The 22,256-nt window shown below is 37.0% G+C and overlaps 1 protein-coding gene across 1 annotated transcript; it reads right to left on the bottom strand.

Annotated features, from left to right (window-relative positions):
- Positions 1–13,451: 13,451 nt before the first annotated feature.
- Positions 13,452–14,774, bottom strand: LOC110722949. The gene has a single exon (XM_021902221.1). The coding sequence runs from the start codon at positions 14,772–14,774 to the stop codon at positions 13,452–13,454; it is 1,323 nt and encodes a 440-aa protein (XP_021757913.1).
- Positions 14,775–22,256: the final 7,482 nt, after the last annotated feature.

Raw genomic sequence — 22,256 nt, 5'->3', positions numbered from 1 at the left:
ACCCATGATAAGTTATGTGAAATCAATTGTGGGTGATGACAAAAAATTCTTCAAACTTTTGAAGAGATCATACTGGTTGATGAGTGTTGATATTGCTGCAGGATTACAGCCTAGAGCTGTTTAGAAATTATGGTTTCAGTAATGAAAGAATTCTGTATCTTTTAGTTCAATATACTGAGATTTTTGGGCATGATCCTAAAAGAGTTGAAGAGATTTTAAAGAGGGTCCATGAGGAGTTTGGGATTCCTCCAAAGTCGATTCAGTTTTCTGATGCTGTTGTATTGCTAGCTTCGTTGAGTGAGAAAACCCTGGAAACTAAGTATGTGATTTTTAGGAGCTTTGGATGGACTGATTCTGATATTAAGGTTATGATGAGGAAGACACCGCGGTGTTTGGTGTTGTCGGAGAAAACAATTCGTGAGCGGTTGAATTTTTTCATCAATGAGTTGGGATGCCAACCAGGGTACTTAGCAAATCGTTCTTATGTGATGTCATATAGTATGACTGATAGGGTTTTGCCGCGCTATACTATATTAAAGGTCTTGGAAGAGAGGAAACTTATCACTGTTAAAGTGGGAATGTTGACGGCTGTATGCTGCTGCGAGTCTTTTTTTCTTAAACAAGTTTGTGCTACCCTACAAAGATGAGTTACCTGAGCTCTGTACAGCTTATATTTGTAGGGTAAAAGGGACTTCTACTAATAGGCGAGGGAATTTTGACTGATCAAGTGACCTGCTTTAAGAGCTGTCATCATTTGATTAGGAGATGAAGATAACAAAGAATGAACATTGCTCTCTTTTTCCTAGTTACGAGTAGAATAGAAATATGAAAAATTTGGGTTTGATTTTCAAGCTAGGGTGGCCTAATATAAGAAGCTTCATAAAAAATAAATAAAATTATGCCAGAAAGGTGTGGTAGGCTGTTAGTGCTGGCTATCATGATGAGTTGAAGACACTTTTAGCAAATGGTATATGAGGTGGAGTGACCTTCATTCTGGTTGGTGGTAATGTTTCAATCTGTCAGCTGGTGGTGATTAGAGGAACATTTTTAAACACTTTGTGATCAGTAAATTTTACTCTATGTAACTGAGTATCAGACTGACTGTTTAAGAAATTACTTAAATCAACTACTCTCAAAATTTATACAAAAGCATTTTCATATTGATTGAGGATTGAGAACCTAATCAATTATTAGTTAGGGTTCTCCTAAAGAAGACCAGGTGTCAGGTACCCTAGATTCTTCTCTGCCGATTTATGATATTAAGATGGTCTTATCTTGTATTTCTTCAGGGAGAGCTGAAAAATTAAATTATTTTTGCTGAAATTTGTGGCAGGGAATGTTCTGAGATATTGTATGAAGGGAAGATTGAAGAGTAGTGAACTGTAAACCCCAAACTCATTTCCACCATGCTTTAATATGATATGGTGCTATTTTTGGTGTTTGATATGGTGCTATTTTTGGTCTTTTCATTATCATTCAACAATCTCTCTCTCTCTCTCTCTCTATTCGGAATTTGATAACATTTCTCAATCATGCAATTCCAGTTTATTTACTAGAACTATATTGTTTCTTTGATGCATTTCATGGAGATACTGTTGGAAAGGGCCTGAGAAATTCAAAGTTAAGATGTAAGAGGCATTCGTTCACATCTTGTCTACTGACTATGAGGATGCTGTGTGCATAACTTGATTCCTCAATTTGACGAAATAAAACTGTTGAGAGAATGCAAAATTTGCTTTTTTTTTTAGTACAGTTTTGCTCATTGCTATTCCTTGAGATAGTTGGCACTCTTTGATAATTGTTACCAGACAACTATGCTACAGTTGTAAGCCAGACATTGCTTATCTAAGTGAAGTTGTCCGTAGGAAGTTAGTTCTGACTTGTACTGTGAAATGCCATGAGAAAATTTGTTACTTGGATCGGTGTTTTTTCTTTCTTAGCTCCTTTATTATGTACTTAGCCTGTTATTTAATATTTTGTTTTGTTGAATTGACAGTTTGTGTGCTGCTGGAATTATGTTTCTGACAGTGTGGAGATTCTACATGGTCGCTGTCCATCAGGTAACAGAGCTTGATAGTTGCTTGTATAATTTGCTTATGACTTGAGATGATAGTTATGTTTACAGTTGCGTACTTCCTTTGCTTATAGAACAGTAATTATCCTTTATCAATATTGTTGACTTACTAATTTGTTAAAAGTAGTTAATACGAAGTATAATTTATACTCCCTTCATCTCATTTTGCTTGCCTCATTTGACTGGTTTTTTAGGTCGAATGGGGCAAATAAATTGAGCCGGATGGAGTACTGAATACTTGCATATGCTATAGTACATAGATTTGTAAATTCTGGAATTTGTCTCATAGCTGATTATTGGGATCTAAGCAGTGTTTGAATTTAAGAAATAATACCAAAAACAGCCCATTTAATAGGAGGTTATAAAGGGCGGTATGGATTATGAATTAATTTGTAGTTTTGCAATGAGTCTATCATGCAAATGACCATGATAATGTAAGTATGTTTCCTCATCCCCAAACATGTGTTTATTTTTAAATAAATATCTATTACCACCCGACACCACTCCCTTAACTGGTAATGTATGGTAATGAATTATGAAAAAAGAGATACTTTGGGGTGATCCAACATTACGTGGGCATTGGCATACAAATTTTCTTTCAAATATATTTACAAGTTTATTTCCACTACCACCTACTTACCAAACAGGTACATATATTTTGGAATGTAATTATGGCCATTAGGCTATAATCAGGAGTCTCAGCCTCTCAGGACAGATCTTTTGGCTAAAACATTCTGGTTAATACCTGATTTCCTCTAATAAAATCATTTTACTGTCAGTTCACCCTACTATTGTTTCTTCATTTAGAAGTGGGAGCAACTGGTAACATTGTCTTCTGTGGCCTGGACAAAATCAAACTAGAATTCATTGTCAATTTACACTTAATTCTGATTAAATTTAGACGAGTGATTGAAAGCAAGATTTTTATAAGCTTTATATTACAATCCGAATTTCTTAGCTAGCTATCTATCTGTTATAGTATTGGGTCATGAATGATTCACTCCCAAGCAACACATCAATATCCTTCATAAAGAAGTTGTTTAAGAATCTGATTGACTGAGATCAAACTTTTTCTGTTAAGCACTATGTCTTCCCCTACGTTTGGTGCGTTTAAGGCATATGAGCTTCTGCTTTGACTCTTTTTTTGTGTTATGAAATAGAGATTTAGGCTTCATTTTGCTTACTTGAAAGCTCCTTAACTTACTGAAACTTATCTGAAGTGCTACACATTTATTTCAATTGTTAACAGAATGTGATAGCCTTTATCTGATAGACTTATTTTTCTTGTAATTTATACTTCTAAGGTGAAAAGAATGAAGCCTTAGTATCTACTTTATGCTATTTATTATACGTTGGTTCAAAAAATATATTGAATGCCACAAAGATATAGAGATGTGTTTTATTTTGCTGATGATATCACAAATGTATTGCTCAACATGAGCTGTGATTTCTTTTTCCCTGCGATAAAACAAATTCCAAACGTCCGTGCTCAAGTGCCTCAAAATGTAGTGGCATAATCCATAATGTTAAGGGAGACTAGGTTTTCCTTGCAAGACATGCGTGTTTGGTATGTGGATGTTACTGATTATGTGGGGGGAACTTTGGATTCTTAACTGCTGATGTTTGGATTCTAAATGCCAAATGTTGTGAATTGTTGATTTATGAAAATGTTCTCTGGCAATGAAACAAATTCTGAAGATTCGTGGTTGAGTGACTCTAGCATAGTGGCCATAATTCATAATGCGTGGGGAGATTCTATGGTTTTGAGCAATTAGGTTTTATCTTGTGAGACGTGCATATTCTAAGTGCTCAAGTGGTGACATCATGCCAGAATTATGTACATACAGTGGGAGATATACCATCCATAGTCCCCTGCAGTTGCAGCAGAATGCATTGGCTCGATAATTTACATCTTTGGCATTCTTTTTCAGCTTTACTGATGAATATTTGGAGGAGACCCCTGATAACTTTTTACCCCCTCCCTTCCCCATCCCACCCCCACCCCTTCTGAAAAAATGTTTCTCCCCTCCCCCCTTTTCCGTATCATTCTCTACATTTATTCAGGCTGAACTATCTGCAAATACTGCTGTCTTGTTCGTCGCAAATTATCTGCAAATACTGTTGTCTTGTACGTCGGTTGCAGGGAAGGCTCATGGAAATCAGGACTCTTAGCAGATTCCTCCAATGTATTCAGAGCTCATCTTGCTAGGATATATGCAGCTTACTGAAATGGAAGAGTGCCCTGTTATTCATGCAAAATGTTCTACAAAATATTTTGGCTTGTAATTACTGTCACTGAAACATTATGCTATATCAATGTTTAAACTCTTGAAGATTGTTCGTTTTGTAATAGGTTAAAGACTGTTATTTATTTCATTTTAATATCTGTTTTTTTTTTTGTTTTGTTTTTTTTTTTTTTTTTTTTTTTTTTTTTTTTTTTGGGTCAGTTTAATATCTGTTTTGTAAGCACTGTTTCATTAATACTTATGTTTGTTTAGCTTACTACTCGTAGTTATTGACTTGTTGTTCCAGTTTGGTTTTATGATGGTCATTTTACTAAAGGAATTGCCTTTCTAGCTTTTTTGGTTTCTGTAACACTAATTATTGCCCATAAAATGTAAATGGATTATAAATCTTCTATATATTATACTAAAAGACAAGCGCCTCAATGTGAGGATGACAAATGTCACTCTCTCATTGGCTTATCTTCAGTATTAAATATATCTATATAATTACTGTTTACATATTCAAGCATAGTTATTTTTGTTAAACTTCGAACAATAAAAGCAAGTTTCTATACATGCATAAGATTTTCTTGATTTCCTAACATAATTATTGATTTAATTTTTTTATAATAAATATGTACTTTCCAATACTACAAATAATCCATAAAGTCTTTCCAATCTTTATTTATAGTCAAGTTAAAGAATAATAACTAATTTGAAGCAATATGATTAAAGTGACATAATTAAGGAAACAAATATTTCGTATTTTGAAAGGCTAATATTGTTTTTTATTTTTATGAAAATTAAATAAAATCGATAAGAATTTAGTTTGACGTCAATTATGAAATCAATACAAACATTTTAAAAAAAAAATCAGATGTACAATAAAATATTGTGCACCTATTATAAAAGCTACCCTGTAATGATAGAAAGTTATTTATGCTTTATTGATAAAAGTTACCCAAAATACTCTACTCCTTGACAAATACTGAATGCTGAGCCGAAATGTTGTCTTGAAAAAAAATACATAATCTTGAACATAAATTTAATTTTAATCAACCTTTCATTTTCTATACAATGTCTTTTACAATGACCTTTTGTTTTCCTTGCATAAAAAAAAAAAAAAAAAAAAAAAAAAAAAAAAAAAAAAAAAAAAAAAAAAACTGAACCAATAACCAATCAAAACAAGAAGAATAAAAGTTGGTTATATACTATATTTAATCAGTTGTTGGTTATATATATGACTATTATATAATATATAGTTTTTGGCACAATGCTTAACTTAGGAAAATATATGTTCTGGTAGGTCAAATATAAGGTTATTATTGTGTCTATAGATTTAATGAGTGCGACGGGTAAATAAAAAATGTATGTATTAGATTGATTGTAGCTACTGATGCGGATGGTATGATAAGAAAATTTTAGTTTTTTTTCTCAACGGGAGATATAAATAAATTAGTCCACTTCTTATACAGTTATGTGGAGTATTATTCAATTATTTTTCAATTAATAAAATAACATTATAAAAAATTAAAAGAAATTCAAATAACATAAAATACTATTCAAATAAAGTTCCTTTAATTTTTTTATTGACCATTAGTAACCAAGTCCTTTAATAGTAAATGAATTACCTTTGTTAAATTGAATCAAAACAAGAAGAATAAAAGTTAAATTGAATTAGACATTTGACGGAAAAGGGATAGATATAAAATGTATTATAACTATTACTCGTGTTTTAAATTGTAATATTCGTATTAACAATGCTATTACTTATGAATTTTTTTTAGAAAAACTAACATTTTGATTTAAAAATAGTGCATTGCTCATGTACTGTACTAGATATACAACAATCATGTGCAATAATTTATGTTGTTTTATACATAAAAATACTTTTAACTATTATAGTATGTGTATATAATATAATATTTTTTATAATATAAAAAAGTATATGTATATAATACAATATTTTATAACACGTGTCCTTCATACCAAGTGTTTGGTTGTAAGTGTAGTGGTGATTGAGACTACACTTGGTAGGGAGGACCTGTGTTCGCTTCCCTGCAACAACAATCGGGGAGTGGAACCTAATAGCCTAGAAAAGATCCTCAAATCTGGATTAGCCCAAAGGGTGAACCGGATAGAACACCCAAAACTCAATGCATATATGACGGGAATTAACTTATCCTTTATCTATCTTATACAAAACTCCAAAGTCTAAATTTTTTTTCAAAATATAATAATAACATTTGTAAATTTTTGTTAATATGAAAGATATAAACCTATCAAAATGTATATATAGTTAAATTGTTTAATAACTTATATCGAATGCGTAGTTTTATTAAAATTATTTGCATGTAATCATTAAATGTGTTGGATGTTGTGTAGCTATGCAATGTCCAAAACTTTAGTTGAACGACTTTGATTTAGTTATTGTACGGTAAAAAGATATTGACTTTGATTTTGAAACCTAATAGTCTAATAAATTCTAAATAGAAAAATTAAAACAAAAGGAAATGAAAATAGTAAATGGCTTTAAATATTAAATTAAACATAATCTTTTAAATCAATTTAGCGAATTCAAGAGACAATTTTAAGGCATTAAAAATTAAATGGGGGAAAATATATGTAAAAAAACATTTTTAGATATATAAATGTCCATGCACTATTATAAGAGTTTTGTTAACCTTTTTATAATTAAGGTAGGGATAAATCTTAGTAGTATATACTCCGTATATTTTATGTATATAAAATTATCAGTATCCATACCTATATACGAAGTATTTGTGTCGTATATATACTATATTTAATCAGTTGTTGGTTATATATATGACTATTATATAATATATAGTTTTTGGCACAATGCTTAACTTAGGAAAATATATGTTATGGTAGGTCAAATATAAGGTTATTATTGTGTCTATAGATTTAATGAGTGCGGCGGGTAAATAAAAAATGTATATATTAGATTGATTGTAGCTACTGATGCGGATGGTATGATAAGGAAATTTTAGTTTTTTTTTTCTCAACGGGAGATATAAATAAATTAGTCCACTTCTTATACAGTTATGTGGAGTATTATTCAATTATTTTTCAATTAATAAAATAACATTATAAAAAATTAAAAGAAATTCAAATAACATAAAATACTATTCAAATAAAGTTCCTTTAATTTTTTTATTGACCCCATTAGTAACCAAGTACTTTAATAGTAAATGAATTACCTTTGTTTTTATTTTTATTTTTCCTACAGGTTTAATAGTTTGATTTATAAACCGTGCATCGCACGGGCACTATGCTAGTTTATAATAAGGTCTAAGGAATAAAATGTAATTTCTTTTTAAGCCAGAATACTTAACTCGCTTGTGTGGCTAAATTAATCTATTATTTAAAGTTCTACATTAGTATCTCATAAAGTTTATTCAAGTTGAAAATTAAATATCCCTCCCGCTTTAGGTTCTACATTTTTATTTAATGTTTAATAAAATTATGTTATAAAATACGAATCATACATTACACTAATTCAACAACAATATACTAGCACAAAGATGCAATCAAAGTTAGTCCATATAAATAGCGTTGCTTCAATTAATCTGAAATGGAGGTAACATCACTTCATTTCACGTCTAAAAAAAAAAGTATATTTATATTTCCTAAGATAAAAAGTTTACCATTAGGGACTTGTTCTCTTTAGCTTAAATTCAGTTAAGTTTCTAATTTCCTTCTTTTATAAACAATTTATTTCAGCTTAGATCAGTTCAATTCAGTTTAGTTAAGTAAATTAGAACAGACCCTAAGTTTATATGTTTAGGTGTTATTCTCATCTATTATAGCCACTAAGAGTGTATTCTATTTACCTGATTTTTTACTTTTATGAACTAATAAAAACTTATTTTAATTGTAATTTGTACTTTGATAATCATATCAAAATATTTTTTTCATGAACTTAACTGAACTTAATTAGACTTATTACACTTGAAATATATTAAAAAATAAATAAATAAAGTGAACAAAAAAATCCCTCCTATTAGAAAGCTAAGACATAAGCACTCTATAGTAAGTTTCAGATAAAGTACACAAACAAATAAAATAATTGATGGAAGTAGCCTTGCCTAGGTGCATAATAAGGGGTTGTTTGGTTACACAAAAAAAAATGGAGGAAGTGGAAAATGATGGGAATTTGAAAATGTATGAGTTGTTTGGTTGAAAATAAAAAGTGTAAATGAGGGAATTGTAAATTCATGGGAATTGTGACTTCCCTTGTAAGTCAAAACATGGGAAGTTAATTATCTAAACCCCCTAGGTAAGTCAAATTTCCTATGATTTGCAACTTCCCTCGTGCCAACCAAACAACTTTATACAATTCCCATGATTTTAATGTAGGAATTTCATTCCCATGAAATACAAATTCCTATGGAAAGTAAATTCCCATAGCAACCAAACGACACCTAATGACCTAAGTATGCGTGGAGTTATTGGGTCAAGCAAGAACTCAAGATGATACCGACTACTCCGTAGTAAGATTGTTCATTTATCCTTGGTCGCCTTATTTATTTATAATAAAACAAAACAAAATATAATTGGACCTGAACCCCTAATTCCCTAAATGTTGTGAGATTATTCATTATTCAAAGGTCCAAATACCAGTCAAAAAAAAAAAAAAAAAAAAAAAGGTCCAAATCAACTTTTTTAATATGTACGCACTTTTTTTTTGATGTGTTTTGATCATGTACGCAGTTGACAATTAACAGACATGTAAAATTGACTGCGCATTTGACATTTCGACATTAAGTATAAATAATTAAATATACGTTAGTTCAACATGCCAAGCTCAAAAAGAAAACTCTCTTACTGTGTATACATACACAGTACTCCCATTTTCCTCCGTTCTTAAAGAACATCAAAAGAAGCTCTTCCTATCTTTTTATCTTTTATATAGCAAAAATGGTAAAGTCTTTCGCTATACATGCATTATTTTCTCTTATTGCTATTCTACTGATCATCTCTCCTTTGGTTCATGCTATTCGCAATGAACCACCAAGTTATTAAGAAATCGCGAAGAATAATGATGGTCAAAATGGTACCTTGGTCGTTCTACAATGGAATAATTTTGGCAAGATTGTGTGGCCGTCTTCGTTCATCATCCTGATTTTTGTGGCTTATAAGCTCTGGAAATGCTGCAACAATAATAATAATACTGGAGGTATATATATGCATGCTTGCACTTAGCTTTATTTTAATTAGCTAGATATTGTAATAACCAACAACCTTAATTAGCTAACTATACGTAACGAGTAATAATCCTGAATTTTGTTTAGAATAATGATTCAATTATAGAGGATGATACTACTAACAAATAAATTCTCATATATATATATAAACAAGTAGTATATATCTAGTATGTTACTAGTAATATCGATCCATTTCTCTTGATCGAATGAAGTTCTTATTTTATGGAATTTATAAAGAGATACAAGTATATGAGCATATCTAGTTAATATCTCCAAATAGAATCAAACGTAGAAATTAATTACTCCGTAAATTAGTAGTTTATGACTCATTTATTATAACATGTGAATAATTTAACAGATAGCATCACGGAGACATGCGCAACTGGTAGTTGTGGTCAAATTGAGATGGTTGGGGTGAAGATTACTTGCTGACTAGTCCTGCCTTGGTGCACCGTGCACGAGCGAATTCGCGACAGTTCCGATTAGTTCATCATTAATCTCTATTATGTGCAATGGTTCCATGATCCTTTGGTTTTCTTGGTGGTTTAAGCATCTTCATGAATTTGTGTACTAGTAAATTGTATTATTGTGGAAATTTTGTTGTAATTGTGAAATTGGAAAGTTGGTTGTAATTGTTGTGAGTTATATATACTTGGTGTTGTAAAATTGATAGATATCCCTTTTCTTTAATTAATTTGCATTTGAATTGTTAATTTGTTCCAAGGGTTCCACTTGAATATATAACAACTAGATCTTCTCTTCTCTATTATAAAAGCTAAACACGGGTGATGCTATGGTGTCTAGCTAAAAATGCTTCTAATTTTAAACCTAATTCACTTATAACCTGCATATCAATCTAGTTTCAAACGTAAGGAAATGTGAAATTCTTTTTGTTTTTAAATATATAGGAAAGTGAATACAATTTAGAGAGAAATAAGTCCTACGAAGTGGGAAGGGATTGGATCGGAGGATATTTATCTTGATTTTTAAAATCTAAATATGTAATTTCTCGAAAAGTTAGAATTTTGTTTGTAATACTTAACTTGAGATATAGGCTTAAGGAAAACAAAAGGGATGTAGGCTTAAGGAGGGACTCGTACAATACCAATGGAAAAAATAAATCATTTAATTGATACAATTCAAATATATACAAAGTTTTAAATTTCAATAATATTGTAAATGACATACATGCATAATTGAATACGGAGTAATTTCTATGGAGTACAGTATGTAAGCGAGCCACTGTTAATTGTTGATTTTTCTAACCACAATGTCTTATTCAATGCAACTAAGTAATGGGAAAATACAAGTTTATGATCTTGATAAACAACCCATATTGTATTGTTCATGATAGAACAACTAACAAAACAACTAATTGTGTTAATGAATCTAGAGTGACTAGTGTAAATTTTGGCCATTTATTTACAAGTATGCCATTTGATCAACATTATCAAAAAGACAGGGGCAACCTCCTATGCAAGTATAGGTTTTAATGATAGTAAGCTTATTTATTTATTTATTTTTTTTTTTTTTTTTGACAATAGCAAAGGGACGGAAACTAAACTAAAACAAATTAAGCATATTTATGCGGCAGTTCTTCGCAATATCATTTGCCCTTTTAACTTGGTCTCTTGACACCTTTAGAATGGTGCAACTGAAGAAGGAAGCACCCAACTCTTTTATCTCATTTACCGTCCATGATATCTCTAAGTCCTTTTCTTTTTTGCCTCTAAGGTTATTGACGAGGCTGATCGAATCAGACAGGATAAGGATACCCTATTTGCCCTGGGACTGGGCCCATTTCATCCCTTCCAAGCATGCCCAAGCTTCACAATGAAGGGCTGAGTTCGCGACTCCGTGTCTACCTCCTTCCCTTGTCGTCATTGCTAGCCCATTTCCCATGACTGACCAGCCAATCCCTGCCTCTTTGTCTTTTTATCCCAAGAACCATCCACGCTTACCCTGAAGTTTGCAAAGCCCTCCTTTACTCGTCCCAATTGAACATGATTGAAACCTGGAGGGGGCATGTTCCCATGCCGTTCCTCCTCCATATTCTCATATTGTCGTTCCTCCTCATTTGTGAAGGTCTCATGGTCACTCATTGCTTGAGCGATGAACTCCTTCACCAAGCTTCTTCCTCCAGTCCTACCATTAAAGCACCTCGCGTTTCTTGTTTTCCAAATTCCCCATAGCGTTGCTATGAACAGGGTAACACGGGGGCTATTCTTACCATCCTCGCTATTAAACAGCAGGATAAATTATTGGATCCAATCTCTCAGTGAGTCAAATCCAGTAGAGTCAGAGCAAATTGCCAGAGAGCTATGTCCCCAGACTTCCTTTGCTAGAATACATAATCTGAAGAGATTTTGGGTATCTTCGGGGTCCTCCTCACAGTAGCCACACGTTTCGTCCATAGGAATACCCCTATTGGCCAAGTTAACCTTTACGGCAAGACCATTGTGGTAGAGCTTCCATAAAAAGACCTTCCATTTAGGCTGGATATTCAGCCTCCAAATCAGCTTTACATAATCCTAGTCCTTGTCATTATTAATGCCGCTTCTTGCTGATTCTTGCTCTCTCATAAGGAAGTAATAACCCGTCTTAACCGTGTATCTTCCCGAGGGGTGGAACTTCCAATAGATGAAGTCATCTTTGTTTGTAGAGGGAAGCTCCATTGACAAGATAGACCTTGCACTTTCCCATTCAAAGCATTCTCTTACCTTCCCTCCTTTCCAAGTACCTGTTTCCACATCGATAAACTCACTAACCTTCCAGCTCCTAGCCACCCTTAGAGTTTGGTTTGCATTCACAACTGGAACATCTCCATTGACCCAAGGCATGCTGATGGCCTTAATAATATTCTCATTCCTAGCTTTCCAAGCAAACCCATTTCTAAAGTCCTCTTTAACCCTTTGGATGCTTAATCTCCCCATTGAGGGATTTCCTTTTCAAACATAAGGGGTAGCTATTGAGCATATCCCGCAAGCCTGCAACCCTTTGCGTACCCTGGACAGTAACAACTGTGGATTCAAATGCATCCTTGTTGCTTGTTTGAAAAGTAGGGCTTTATTAAGAGTTGAAGCCCTTCTGATTCCTAGACCTCCCATGCTTTTAGGTAGCTGGGTGATAGTTTTACTTACCCAATGCATACTCTTGTTCCCGTTGTTGGACCACCAGAACCTAGTAATGAGAGAATCCAGTTTGTTGGTTATGCTTAGTGGGAGCTTAAGGCATTTCATAACATGGGCAGACATGCTAACCAAAACTGTATTGATGAGGACTAATTTTGCAGCTTGTGCCAGCTTCATAGGGGCCCAAGACATGATTTTCCCCGCTACCTTGTCAACCAAATACTGGAACGACTGGTTTTTATTTCCTTGAACGTCGATTGGGGCTCCCAAATGATTCCCCATATTATCAGTTTCCGACATAGCAAGAATTCTTCTCATTTCTGACTTCATACCATTATCTGCCCCTGGGGAGAACTTGACATGGGATTTTTGTAGATTTAACTGCTGACCTGAAACTGTACTAAACCTAAGAAGAATCTCCTTTATGCACTTGCATGCCCCCTCATTTGCTTTAAAGAAAAGCATAGCGTCATCAGCGAAAATAAGGTGTGAAATGGATGGGGATCTCCTAGAAACCTTCAAACCCTTGAACAGGTTAATATCCTCAGCTAGGCCTAGCATTCTAGAAAGTATATCCATACAGAAGATAAAAAGGTAAGGGGAAAGAGGGTCCCCTTGCCTTAGACCACATTCTGGTGAAAAATGTTCGGTTACTTTCCTATTGATGACAACTTTATAGCTTACAGTCGCTATACATTGTGAGATCATCCGAATCCAGTGCGCTGAGAACCCATACGCTTGTAAGACCTTAAGAAGAAAGAGCCAATCTACCCTGTCATATGATTTTGACATATCAATCTTCACAGCCGTAAAGTTCGAGCCCTTTTTTGTGGCTCAGGAGAATGTTGTCTTCCATGTATCTACCCGGAATAAAAGCATGCTGGTTTTCCGAAATCAAGCTTGGAAGAACTACCTTTAGCCTATTAACTAGACACTTCGAGATGCACTTGTAGACTGTGTTACAGAGACTGGTCGGCCTGAATTGGTTAGCAACCTCGGGCACCTTTACCTTTGGGATTAAAACCAAGAGAGATTGGTTCCATTCTTTAAGCATATTTCCCGTCCTCAAAAATTGATGGACACTCTCCGTTACCAATTGTCCCACCTCCTTCCAGTAGACCTGAAAGAAGTCCGCAGTGAACCCATCCGGCCCCGGCGATTTAGAACTGTGGATATTAAGCATAGCCTTTCTGATTTCTTGATCTGTAAAAGGCTTGTCTAACCATTCCCGATCAGTGTTTGTGAGGTTGGGAATATCCAATTCCCTAAGAAGCATATCGATATTCTCTCCATGATTGCTTTGAGTATTTGGCTTGTAAACCTCTTTAATTGAGTTCAAAACCACCTCTTCCACTTCTTTCCGCCCTTCGACCCATGTGTCATATTCATCTCTCAAAGTTACAATCTCATTGTGTAACTGTCGTTGTTTCACCTTCCTATACATTGTGGGGGTCGAGCAGTCACCATACTTGATCCAATTTGCTTTCATTCGTTGTTTCCAAAATTCGAAGCTCAGTTGATTCTCTGGAACTAGTTGATTTATGAGATTGATATACCCTCCCCCTTCACTAACAGAGTTGATATTCATTCCTGTGTCATGTAGATCATTCGTGACTTTCCTCCAATTAACTCCCCATAGTTTCTTGTTTTCCAAACACCAATATTGCATATTTGTTCTTACCCTCGAGAGTTTCCTTGCCACTTGGAACATAGGTGAGCCTTGAACTTCCATCTTCCATTCCCTTTCCACGATTTCTTTTATTTTCGTGAAGCGAAGGCACCAATTTTCAATTTGGTATGGCCTATTAGAATTGTTGTTGAACCTCTCAGAACTATAGGTGATCGCTGCATGATCAGAACAGATAATGGGTTCATGTACTACTATACCATCCGGTGAATGTTGGAACCATTCTTCCGTTATGTAGGCCCGGTCTAACCTTTCCAAAATGAGCTCATTCCCATCCCTTTTGTTGCTCCAAGTAAACCTTGGTCCCGAGAAAGGGACCTCCGTAACATTGCTACTAAATCTCCAATCTAAGAAAGAATTTATGCCTCTAATTTGGGTCGTGCCTCCCATTTTGTCAGTTCCACTTTCTACTTGGTTAAAGTCCCCCATTACTGGAACATTTTTGTACTCTTCCAAAATCCATTGAAGTTATTCCCAAACAATTGTCCTATTTTCTACTTGAGGCTCACCGTAAAGAAACAAGACATACTTAAACCTTCCATTAGCTTCATAGATTTTACATAGGATAAAGTTCTTTGTAGCATACAAACATTCAACTACGTTACTAGACCAACCTAAAACTAGTAGACCTCCACTACTTCCATTCGAGTCACAACCAAAAATTGAAGTAGGGTATAACATACATAATTTACTAGCCGCATTAACAAAATCCATTTTTCTTTCGAGATAAACAAAAACATAGGTGACTTAGACCGATAGAGCCACACTAGATAGGGAATTGTAAGGGAGTGTGGATCATTCAAGCCCCTACAATTCCATGCCACCACTTTCATATTCCATTTGTAGGCCCCTTGGAGTCGGCCGCCTCACCATTTGAAGAAATCCTTACTGATTCAAAGATTGAGATTTGCAAATCAATGTCCATGTCATCCACTACAATTCTTAGAGCGGAGGTCACCTCCTCACTCTTTTGCCTCTTAAATGATTCTGATTAAGAAGATGAAAACTCTTGTTGCCTTTTGTTCCTTGCCTTCCTTTGAATATCGTCATCAATTTTGACCCCTAGAGCATGAGCCATATCCGGATCCGAGAGTGCCTTTGAGGCAAATTTCCTCTTGCCTTTTCCATCCTTCTTCCATATGTTGAACCCTCCCTTTTTGGACCACCTATGTAGCCTTTTGAGCCTTTTCTTTTCCACCCAAGTTTTATTCGATTCACAAAACCGAACAGAACCATCATCACAAGAGTGCGGGAGATGCCCTATTTCTTCCCTTATCCTTTCCTTGTTGTTAGCACTATCATCATAGTTAAACAAATCAGTAAAATTGAAAGAGCTAAGATGAGATACCGGAGTGTTCGGTGGGTTAGACTCCGTAAGAGGTAGGTTTGGCAACCCTCCAAGATCCTCCGGCGAGAGTTGCAAGAAGGGGTGGGTGATGCCTCTCGAAATCCGGTGCAATTCCCTAATTTCTTCCCTTCTTGCACTTCGGATTCCTAAAGCAAGAATAGTGCTTGCTTCCATCACACTAGCATAATCCGCATCCGATAAAGTTTCATCACTATTCCTCCTTGTTGCCACAATAGCCGAGTCCATAAACCCATTTTGCACAGCTAAACCATGCCCATTGTCGATGTGAATACCGTCCCTATAACCTGCCGAGTCCATTTGATGCTGCTCAGCCCACACCGGGGCTGCGGCCCACTCTGAGATCCCAAGAGTGTGGAATAAAGATCCTTGTCCACCCCCTTGGCCGATCCTTTGTTGGGCTGAAGATGATTCCCCCACCTCATAAGTCGAGCCCACAAAGTTGGGTCGAGGTGGGGGAGGCGGGCTGCGCATAGGAGATGGTGGTAACCAACCACCCATCACTCGGTTTGGGTTGCTTGGGCCCAAGTTGAGTCTCGTATCTCCACCTTGAACATCAGTAAAAAGTTGCCTTCGAACGCTGTTTGAAGAGATACCCACATTAGGGTTAGGGTTGCTCTGCCTCGGCACCACAAACTCGGCATAGGGATCATTGCCTAAGCCGATTCTTCTTCCAGGGGACCTCACTAAATCAGGTTGAACCTGATTGGTTTCCTCGAGTTCTACTAACTCAGATTCGTCAGTAGAAAAATCTTCATTTCCGGTGTGGAAATGATCACTCCCGTTGCTCTCCGGCGATGAAGAATGCCCCTCAAACGGGTGCTCAACCTCGAATGCCGCTTCTCGGGGCACCCTCATGAAGATCGGATTGTCTTCCGGGTGGTTATGGTGCCTCAAGTCCACCCCCGAGTTGCGAAACATTTTCCAGTCAGGTAAGCCTCGTATGAAGTTCGAATAAAAGGGGTATTCTCTTGGGCCATAGAGAACCCTTATTCCGTCAGCATCGACTTTATCTAGCCTTCTCATAACACGTCTTATTGCAGTGACGGGGTGAAGGAGGCATCGAGACGTGGCGTGTCCTGCGCACCCACACAATTTGCAGAATTTGAACAGACCCTCATACCTTAGGTAGACCCATATAACTCTATTCCCTTCCAAAGGTATGAAGCACCCCGGAATTAGTGGGATTGATAGATCCACAAGGACCCTAGCCCTTAGTTCCGCTTGAATTGGTAGACCTTCCCCTTCGAGATCTAACTCCTCTATATAACCCACATGCCTAAATATCTGTCTTGCCCACCCTTCCGTGAGATAGGCTAAGGGTAATCCATAAACCCTAACCCATAGCCTTGTTAAAGAAAAGCTCATTTGATGTAGCACATAGTCAATCTGATATTGCCTGAAATTGATGAGCCTTCCATCAATATTCGCCGTGCTAACCCGTACTAAGGCTTGCTGATCTTCTACCATACTACATTCGAATAAGAAGTAAGGTCCCGACCTGTAGACCCTTATTTCCCCACTTCTTATCCATCTTGAGTTAACAATTTGTTGCACCAATGGGGCCGAGGGAGGATGAGGACCTACGAATAGGCCTATCACACTCAGGTTAAAATTAATATTGATATTGTTTACATTAAAATCTGGAGGATTAGGAATTAAAGGCCCTCCTCTCAAGTCTATGTCTTCTTGTTCATTATTATTATTCGGAGATTGATTGGTATTACTCATATTAGAACAGGGAGAATGGAAGAAGAAGTTGTAAGAAGAGAATTAAAGACTGGAAGAGAAGTGAAGAAAAGACAGAAGAGAAGAATTTTGAGTTGAGTATCAATGCTGCAGTCTCTTTCGCATTTATAATCGAACGGTAGATCTTGGAAAACGAAAGAATTTGAGCGTGGGGAGCAGGGGGTTTCGTGTAAATAAACTCTAAACAATAGCTAGCCGACTCTAGCTAAATTGTCTGCACCAGTAATAATCAGAGCAATTAATGCTAAAATGTTATTAGCTGCATGGAGCGGCAGGGAGGCGCATACGCTTTCTTGGAATAGCAACTTACTTATTAAAGGTTGCTGCCTTTAATTGGAATTTGAGAAGTTTTGTATGATAACAAGAAAAAAAATTTTGGACAAAGAAAAAGAGGGTTTAACCCCAAACAGAAGAAAAGAGATTGCAAGATCTCCAACCTAGGAGGAGCTATACGTAGCCAAATGCTCAATTACTTAATCAAAGAGGAGGATAAAATCTGCATGCATGCAGTATCTTCAAGCTGGAGCTTGATGAACTCTAGCAAAGCTAGGAGGAGCTCACTTTTAGTGAGAGATGCTCTCGTTTTAGAGAGAGAAATAGCTAAGCAATATGATAGTAAGCTTATTTATGTACTTGTAAAAAATGACAAAATAATAACTAGCTTGAACTTATAAGTCATGTTATATTCACCTACTTTTGTGAAAAATTAGTTCATACAAGAAGTTCAAGAATTAAGGGCTTTTATTCTATTACAATAAAATTAGTTTCCGATTTAATAAGTTCTATTATTCTAATAAGATAAATAAAAATAATAAGGTTGATTGAACACACCAATCATAATTAGTTTGGAGATAGTAATGTAAAAATTAGTTTTAAGATTGATTTAACCATGCAACCTTTTTAAGTTCTTCGGAAATACAATTAGGCAAATGAACTTAACTTTAATACACACATTAGATGGCCATCCATATTAACAAAAATAATATAAGGATTGAATTAAGAAAATATAGTTGGAAGAAATTACACAAAAACAACTAGACTTTCACATTTGGAAATAATGTGATTAAGAAATAGGTAGACCCCATCAAAAGATACTCGAACTCCTTTACATATTGCATGCATGTTTCTATATATTGTCATACTTGTTTTCGTTAATGACCAGTGAAAGTGGTGAACCCCAATTTAGGGTCCATTTACTCCCCTAAATATTAGACTATGTTTATATTTGTACATTTCCTAGGTTCTCTCACCTAACTATGTTCACTCCCCTTAACCATTATTGTTTCTATGAGGTTAACTCCTCATTACCCTATATTAGTTTGTAATTTGTGTATTTATACTCTTGCTAATAATGAGAAGCGGAAGGGATTATTTCCTATATGGTATCAGGCTAGTTTCTTTCTCTCTCTAGCTTCTCTCTCCTCTTCTCTCTCTCTAGCCGCCCACTGCTCACCATGGGTGACTCACCGAAAGATAAAAAAACCACCCCTCTTCATCCCGCTTTCACCGTTAATAACATCAAGAGTGTCATCCCTATTACTCTGCAGATGGATCGTGCCCAATACATATCTTGGGTCGAACTTTTCAAAATCAATGCCCGAGCTCACCTTGTTCTCGAGCATATCCTTCCCTCCCCTAACGATCCCCCTTCTCTTGCCACCACCGACCCTGAGCTGTGGAGCCGCCTCGACGCCATTGTTCTTCAATGGATATATAGTACAATCTCTAACGACCTCCTCAACACTATCCTTGAACCCGACTCTTCCGCTGCGGAGGCGTGGAAAAGATTGAAAGATGTCTTTCATGACAATCAAACTAATTGAGCAGTTCAACTCGTGCCCAAGTCGATTTGAACAATTTCCCCAATGTTTCTGCTTATTGTCAACATGTTAAAATGCTCGCGGATCAACTCGCAAACGTTGGTGCCAAAGTTTCTGATCCTCGAATGGTCATCACTCTCGTTCGTGGGCTTCCAAAAGCTTACGATAATGTTGCTACTCTGCTTCAACAAGCCGGACCCCCCGTCTCCTTCCAAAAAGCTCGCTCGATGCTCACTCTAGAAGAATCCCGCCAAGCCACTCAAGCCTCAAACGAAGCATAAGCCTCCGGCGCTGCCCTTATTGCTTCGGGAAGCTCCTCCCCCAATCATGACCATCATTCTCATCATGACAATCGCAATCATCAAAAACAGGGGACCACCCGCGGCGGTGGCCGCGGGAAGGGCCGTATAGGCGGTAGCGGGCGCGGCGGCAAAGGCCGTGGTTGCCGCGGGTCCGGTCAGCAACACCACCAGCAGCAATTCTCTCCCTCCCCGCCATGGAACAATGCTCAAGGTTGGCAATATGCTCCATGGGCAGCTTGGGCTCCCCCTCCTTGGGTCGTACCACCTTGTCCCTATCCAACCAATTCATGGACTAGACCTCCTACTGGGCAGCGGGCTAATCAGAATGGGATTCTTGGGCCAAGACCCAAACACAATCAACAAGCTTTCTCTGCCACTGCTCCTTCTTCCATGGGTTATGCTCCAACCGATGTGGAATCCGCACTTCACACTCTTTCTTTGCATCAACCCAACGAAAATTGGTACATGGATACCGGAGCAACTTCTCACATGACCTCTAATCAAGGTACTCTCTTGTCTTATTTTAATTTGAGCAATCGTCATAATATTATCGTTGGTAATGGTAGTGGCATTCCAATTCATGGTCATGGTCAAGCCTCCCTCCCTCCATTTACCCTAAATAATGTCTTGCATGCTCCCAACCTAATTAAAAATCTGATCTCTGTCCGCAAATTCACTAGTGATAATTTTGTGTCAATTGAATTTGATCCGTTTGGTTTTTCTGTGAAGGACCTTCGGACGGGGACCATCCGTATGAGATGTGATAGCTCGGGGGAACTATATCCGTTCACCTCTACCGCCTCTCTTGCCTCAAATCCTACCGCCCTCGCTGCCTTCCCATCCACCTTATGGCACGCCCGCCTAGACCATCCCGGGACATCAGTTTTGAGTTCTCTTAAGAAGAAAAATTTTATTGAATGTAATAGGGTTGTGAATTCTACTGTTTGTTCTTCTTGTGTTTTGGGAAAGCATGTAAAACTTCCTTTTTATTCGTCCACTACTAGTACTTCTTTGCCATTTGACATTTTGCATAGTGACATTTGGACATCTCCTAAACTAAGTAGTGCCGGACATCATTATTATGTGTTATTTTTGGATGATTTTACTAATTTTCTATGGACCTTCCCAATTGCAAGAAAATCCCAAGTGTACTCCCTATTCCTTCAAATAATTTCTTATGCAAATACTCAATTTGAACGTCATGTTAAATGCTTTCAATGTGATAATGGTGGGGAATATGACAATGATCCTTTCCGAAATTTTTGTGTCTCCAATGGTATGGTGTTCCGTTTCTCGTGCCCCCACACCTCTCCTCAAAATGGAAAATCCGAAAGAAAAATACGTACTATCAACAATATGATACATACTCTTCTTGCTTACTCATCCATGCCCCCCTCTTTTTGGCATCATGCCCTCCAAATGGCGACATATCTCCATAACATCCTTCCCACAAAAATCTTAGCCTATGATTCTCCCACAAAAATACTCTATCACAAAGATCCCTCTTACTCTCATCTTCGGGTTTTTGGGTGCCTATGCTACCCCCTCCTTCCCTCCACTACAATCAACAAACTCCAAGCCCGTTCTACTCCTTGTGTTTTCTTAGGCTATCCTCCCAATCATCGCGGTTACAAATGTTACGACATCTCAAACCGAAAAATCATCATTTCTCGCCACGTGATTTTTGATGAAACACAATTTCCATTTGCCAACATTCACACCCCAACTCCTACCACTTACGATTTCCTTGATGATGGACTCCCTCCTGACTTACTCCATCAAATTCACTCACAGCCCACTCCTCAGGCCCACGCGCCTTCTCCATTCCTCACTCCCACGGCCCAAACTCAACAGGCCCAACCAACTCACTCCCCTCAAATACCCTCAGCTGATTCATCCCCTCACACCAACCAACTGGGCCCCCTCTCTCCACGGCCCATCAGCGATCCTCTCCTCACCTCCCCTCATCAGACCCACACTCCCACGGCCCATAACAGCAGGCCGTCCCCTCCCCCCACCTTGGGCCAACGCCCAAACAGACCCCCCCTCCTCCCTTAACAATTCGGACTCGTAGCTCTCACGGGATTCACAAGCCCAAGCAAATTTTCGATCTCACTTGTCAGTCCACTCCTTCGCCTCTCCCAAAAAATCTCATTGCCGCTCTTTCCGACCCAAATTGGAAAAATGCCATGATGAACGAATTTGATGCTCTAATTAAAAATAAGACGTGGGAGCTGGTGCCCCGTCCTTCTCATGTCAATGTCATTCCTTGTATGTGGCTCTTGAAACATAAAAAGGATGCTAATGGTGTTTTTGAGAGGCACAAAGCCCGTCTTGTTGTTAATGGCAGGAATCAACAGGTTGGGATCGATTATGATGAGACATTTAGCCCGGTGCTCAAACCGACTTCTATTCGGACTGTTCTTAGCATTGCTCTCTCCAAGTCTTGGTCCATTCATCAAATGGACGTCAAAAATGCTTTCTTGAATGGTGATATTTCTGAGACGGTTTATATGCACCAACCTCCGGGTCTTTGTGACAAAGACAAACCGAGCCATGTTTGTCTTCTCAAAAGGGCTCTATATGGGCTTAAGCAAGCTCCACGGGCTTGGTATCATCGGTTTGCAACTTTTGTGGCTACTATTGGTTTTTCTCACAGCAAATCAGATAACTC

Source organism: Chenopodium quinoa, unplaced genomic scaffold (genome assembly GCF_001683475.1).
Source record: "Chenopodium quinoa cultivar QQ74 unplaced genomic scaffold, ASM168347v1, whole genome shotgun sequence".
In the NCBI taxonomy this organism is placed as follows: Eukaryota; Viridiplantae; Streptophyta; class Magnoliopsida; order Caryophyllales; family Amaranthaceae; genus Chenopodium; species Chenopodium quinoa.
Note: the sequence above shows the minus strand (reverse complement) of the source record. Positions and strands in the feature narration are given on the sequence as shown.

Excerpts from the sequence above, each read along its gene's own strand:
- LOC110722949 (XM_021902221.1), bottom strand. The coding sequence starts at position 14,774 with ATGGGGGACTTTAACCAAGTAGAAAGTGGAACTGACAAAATGGGAGGC.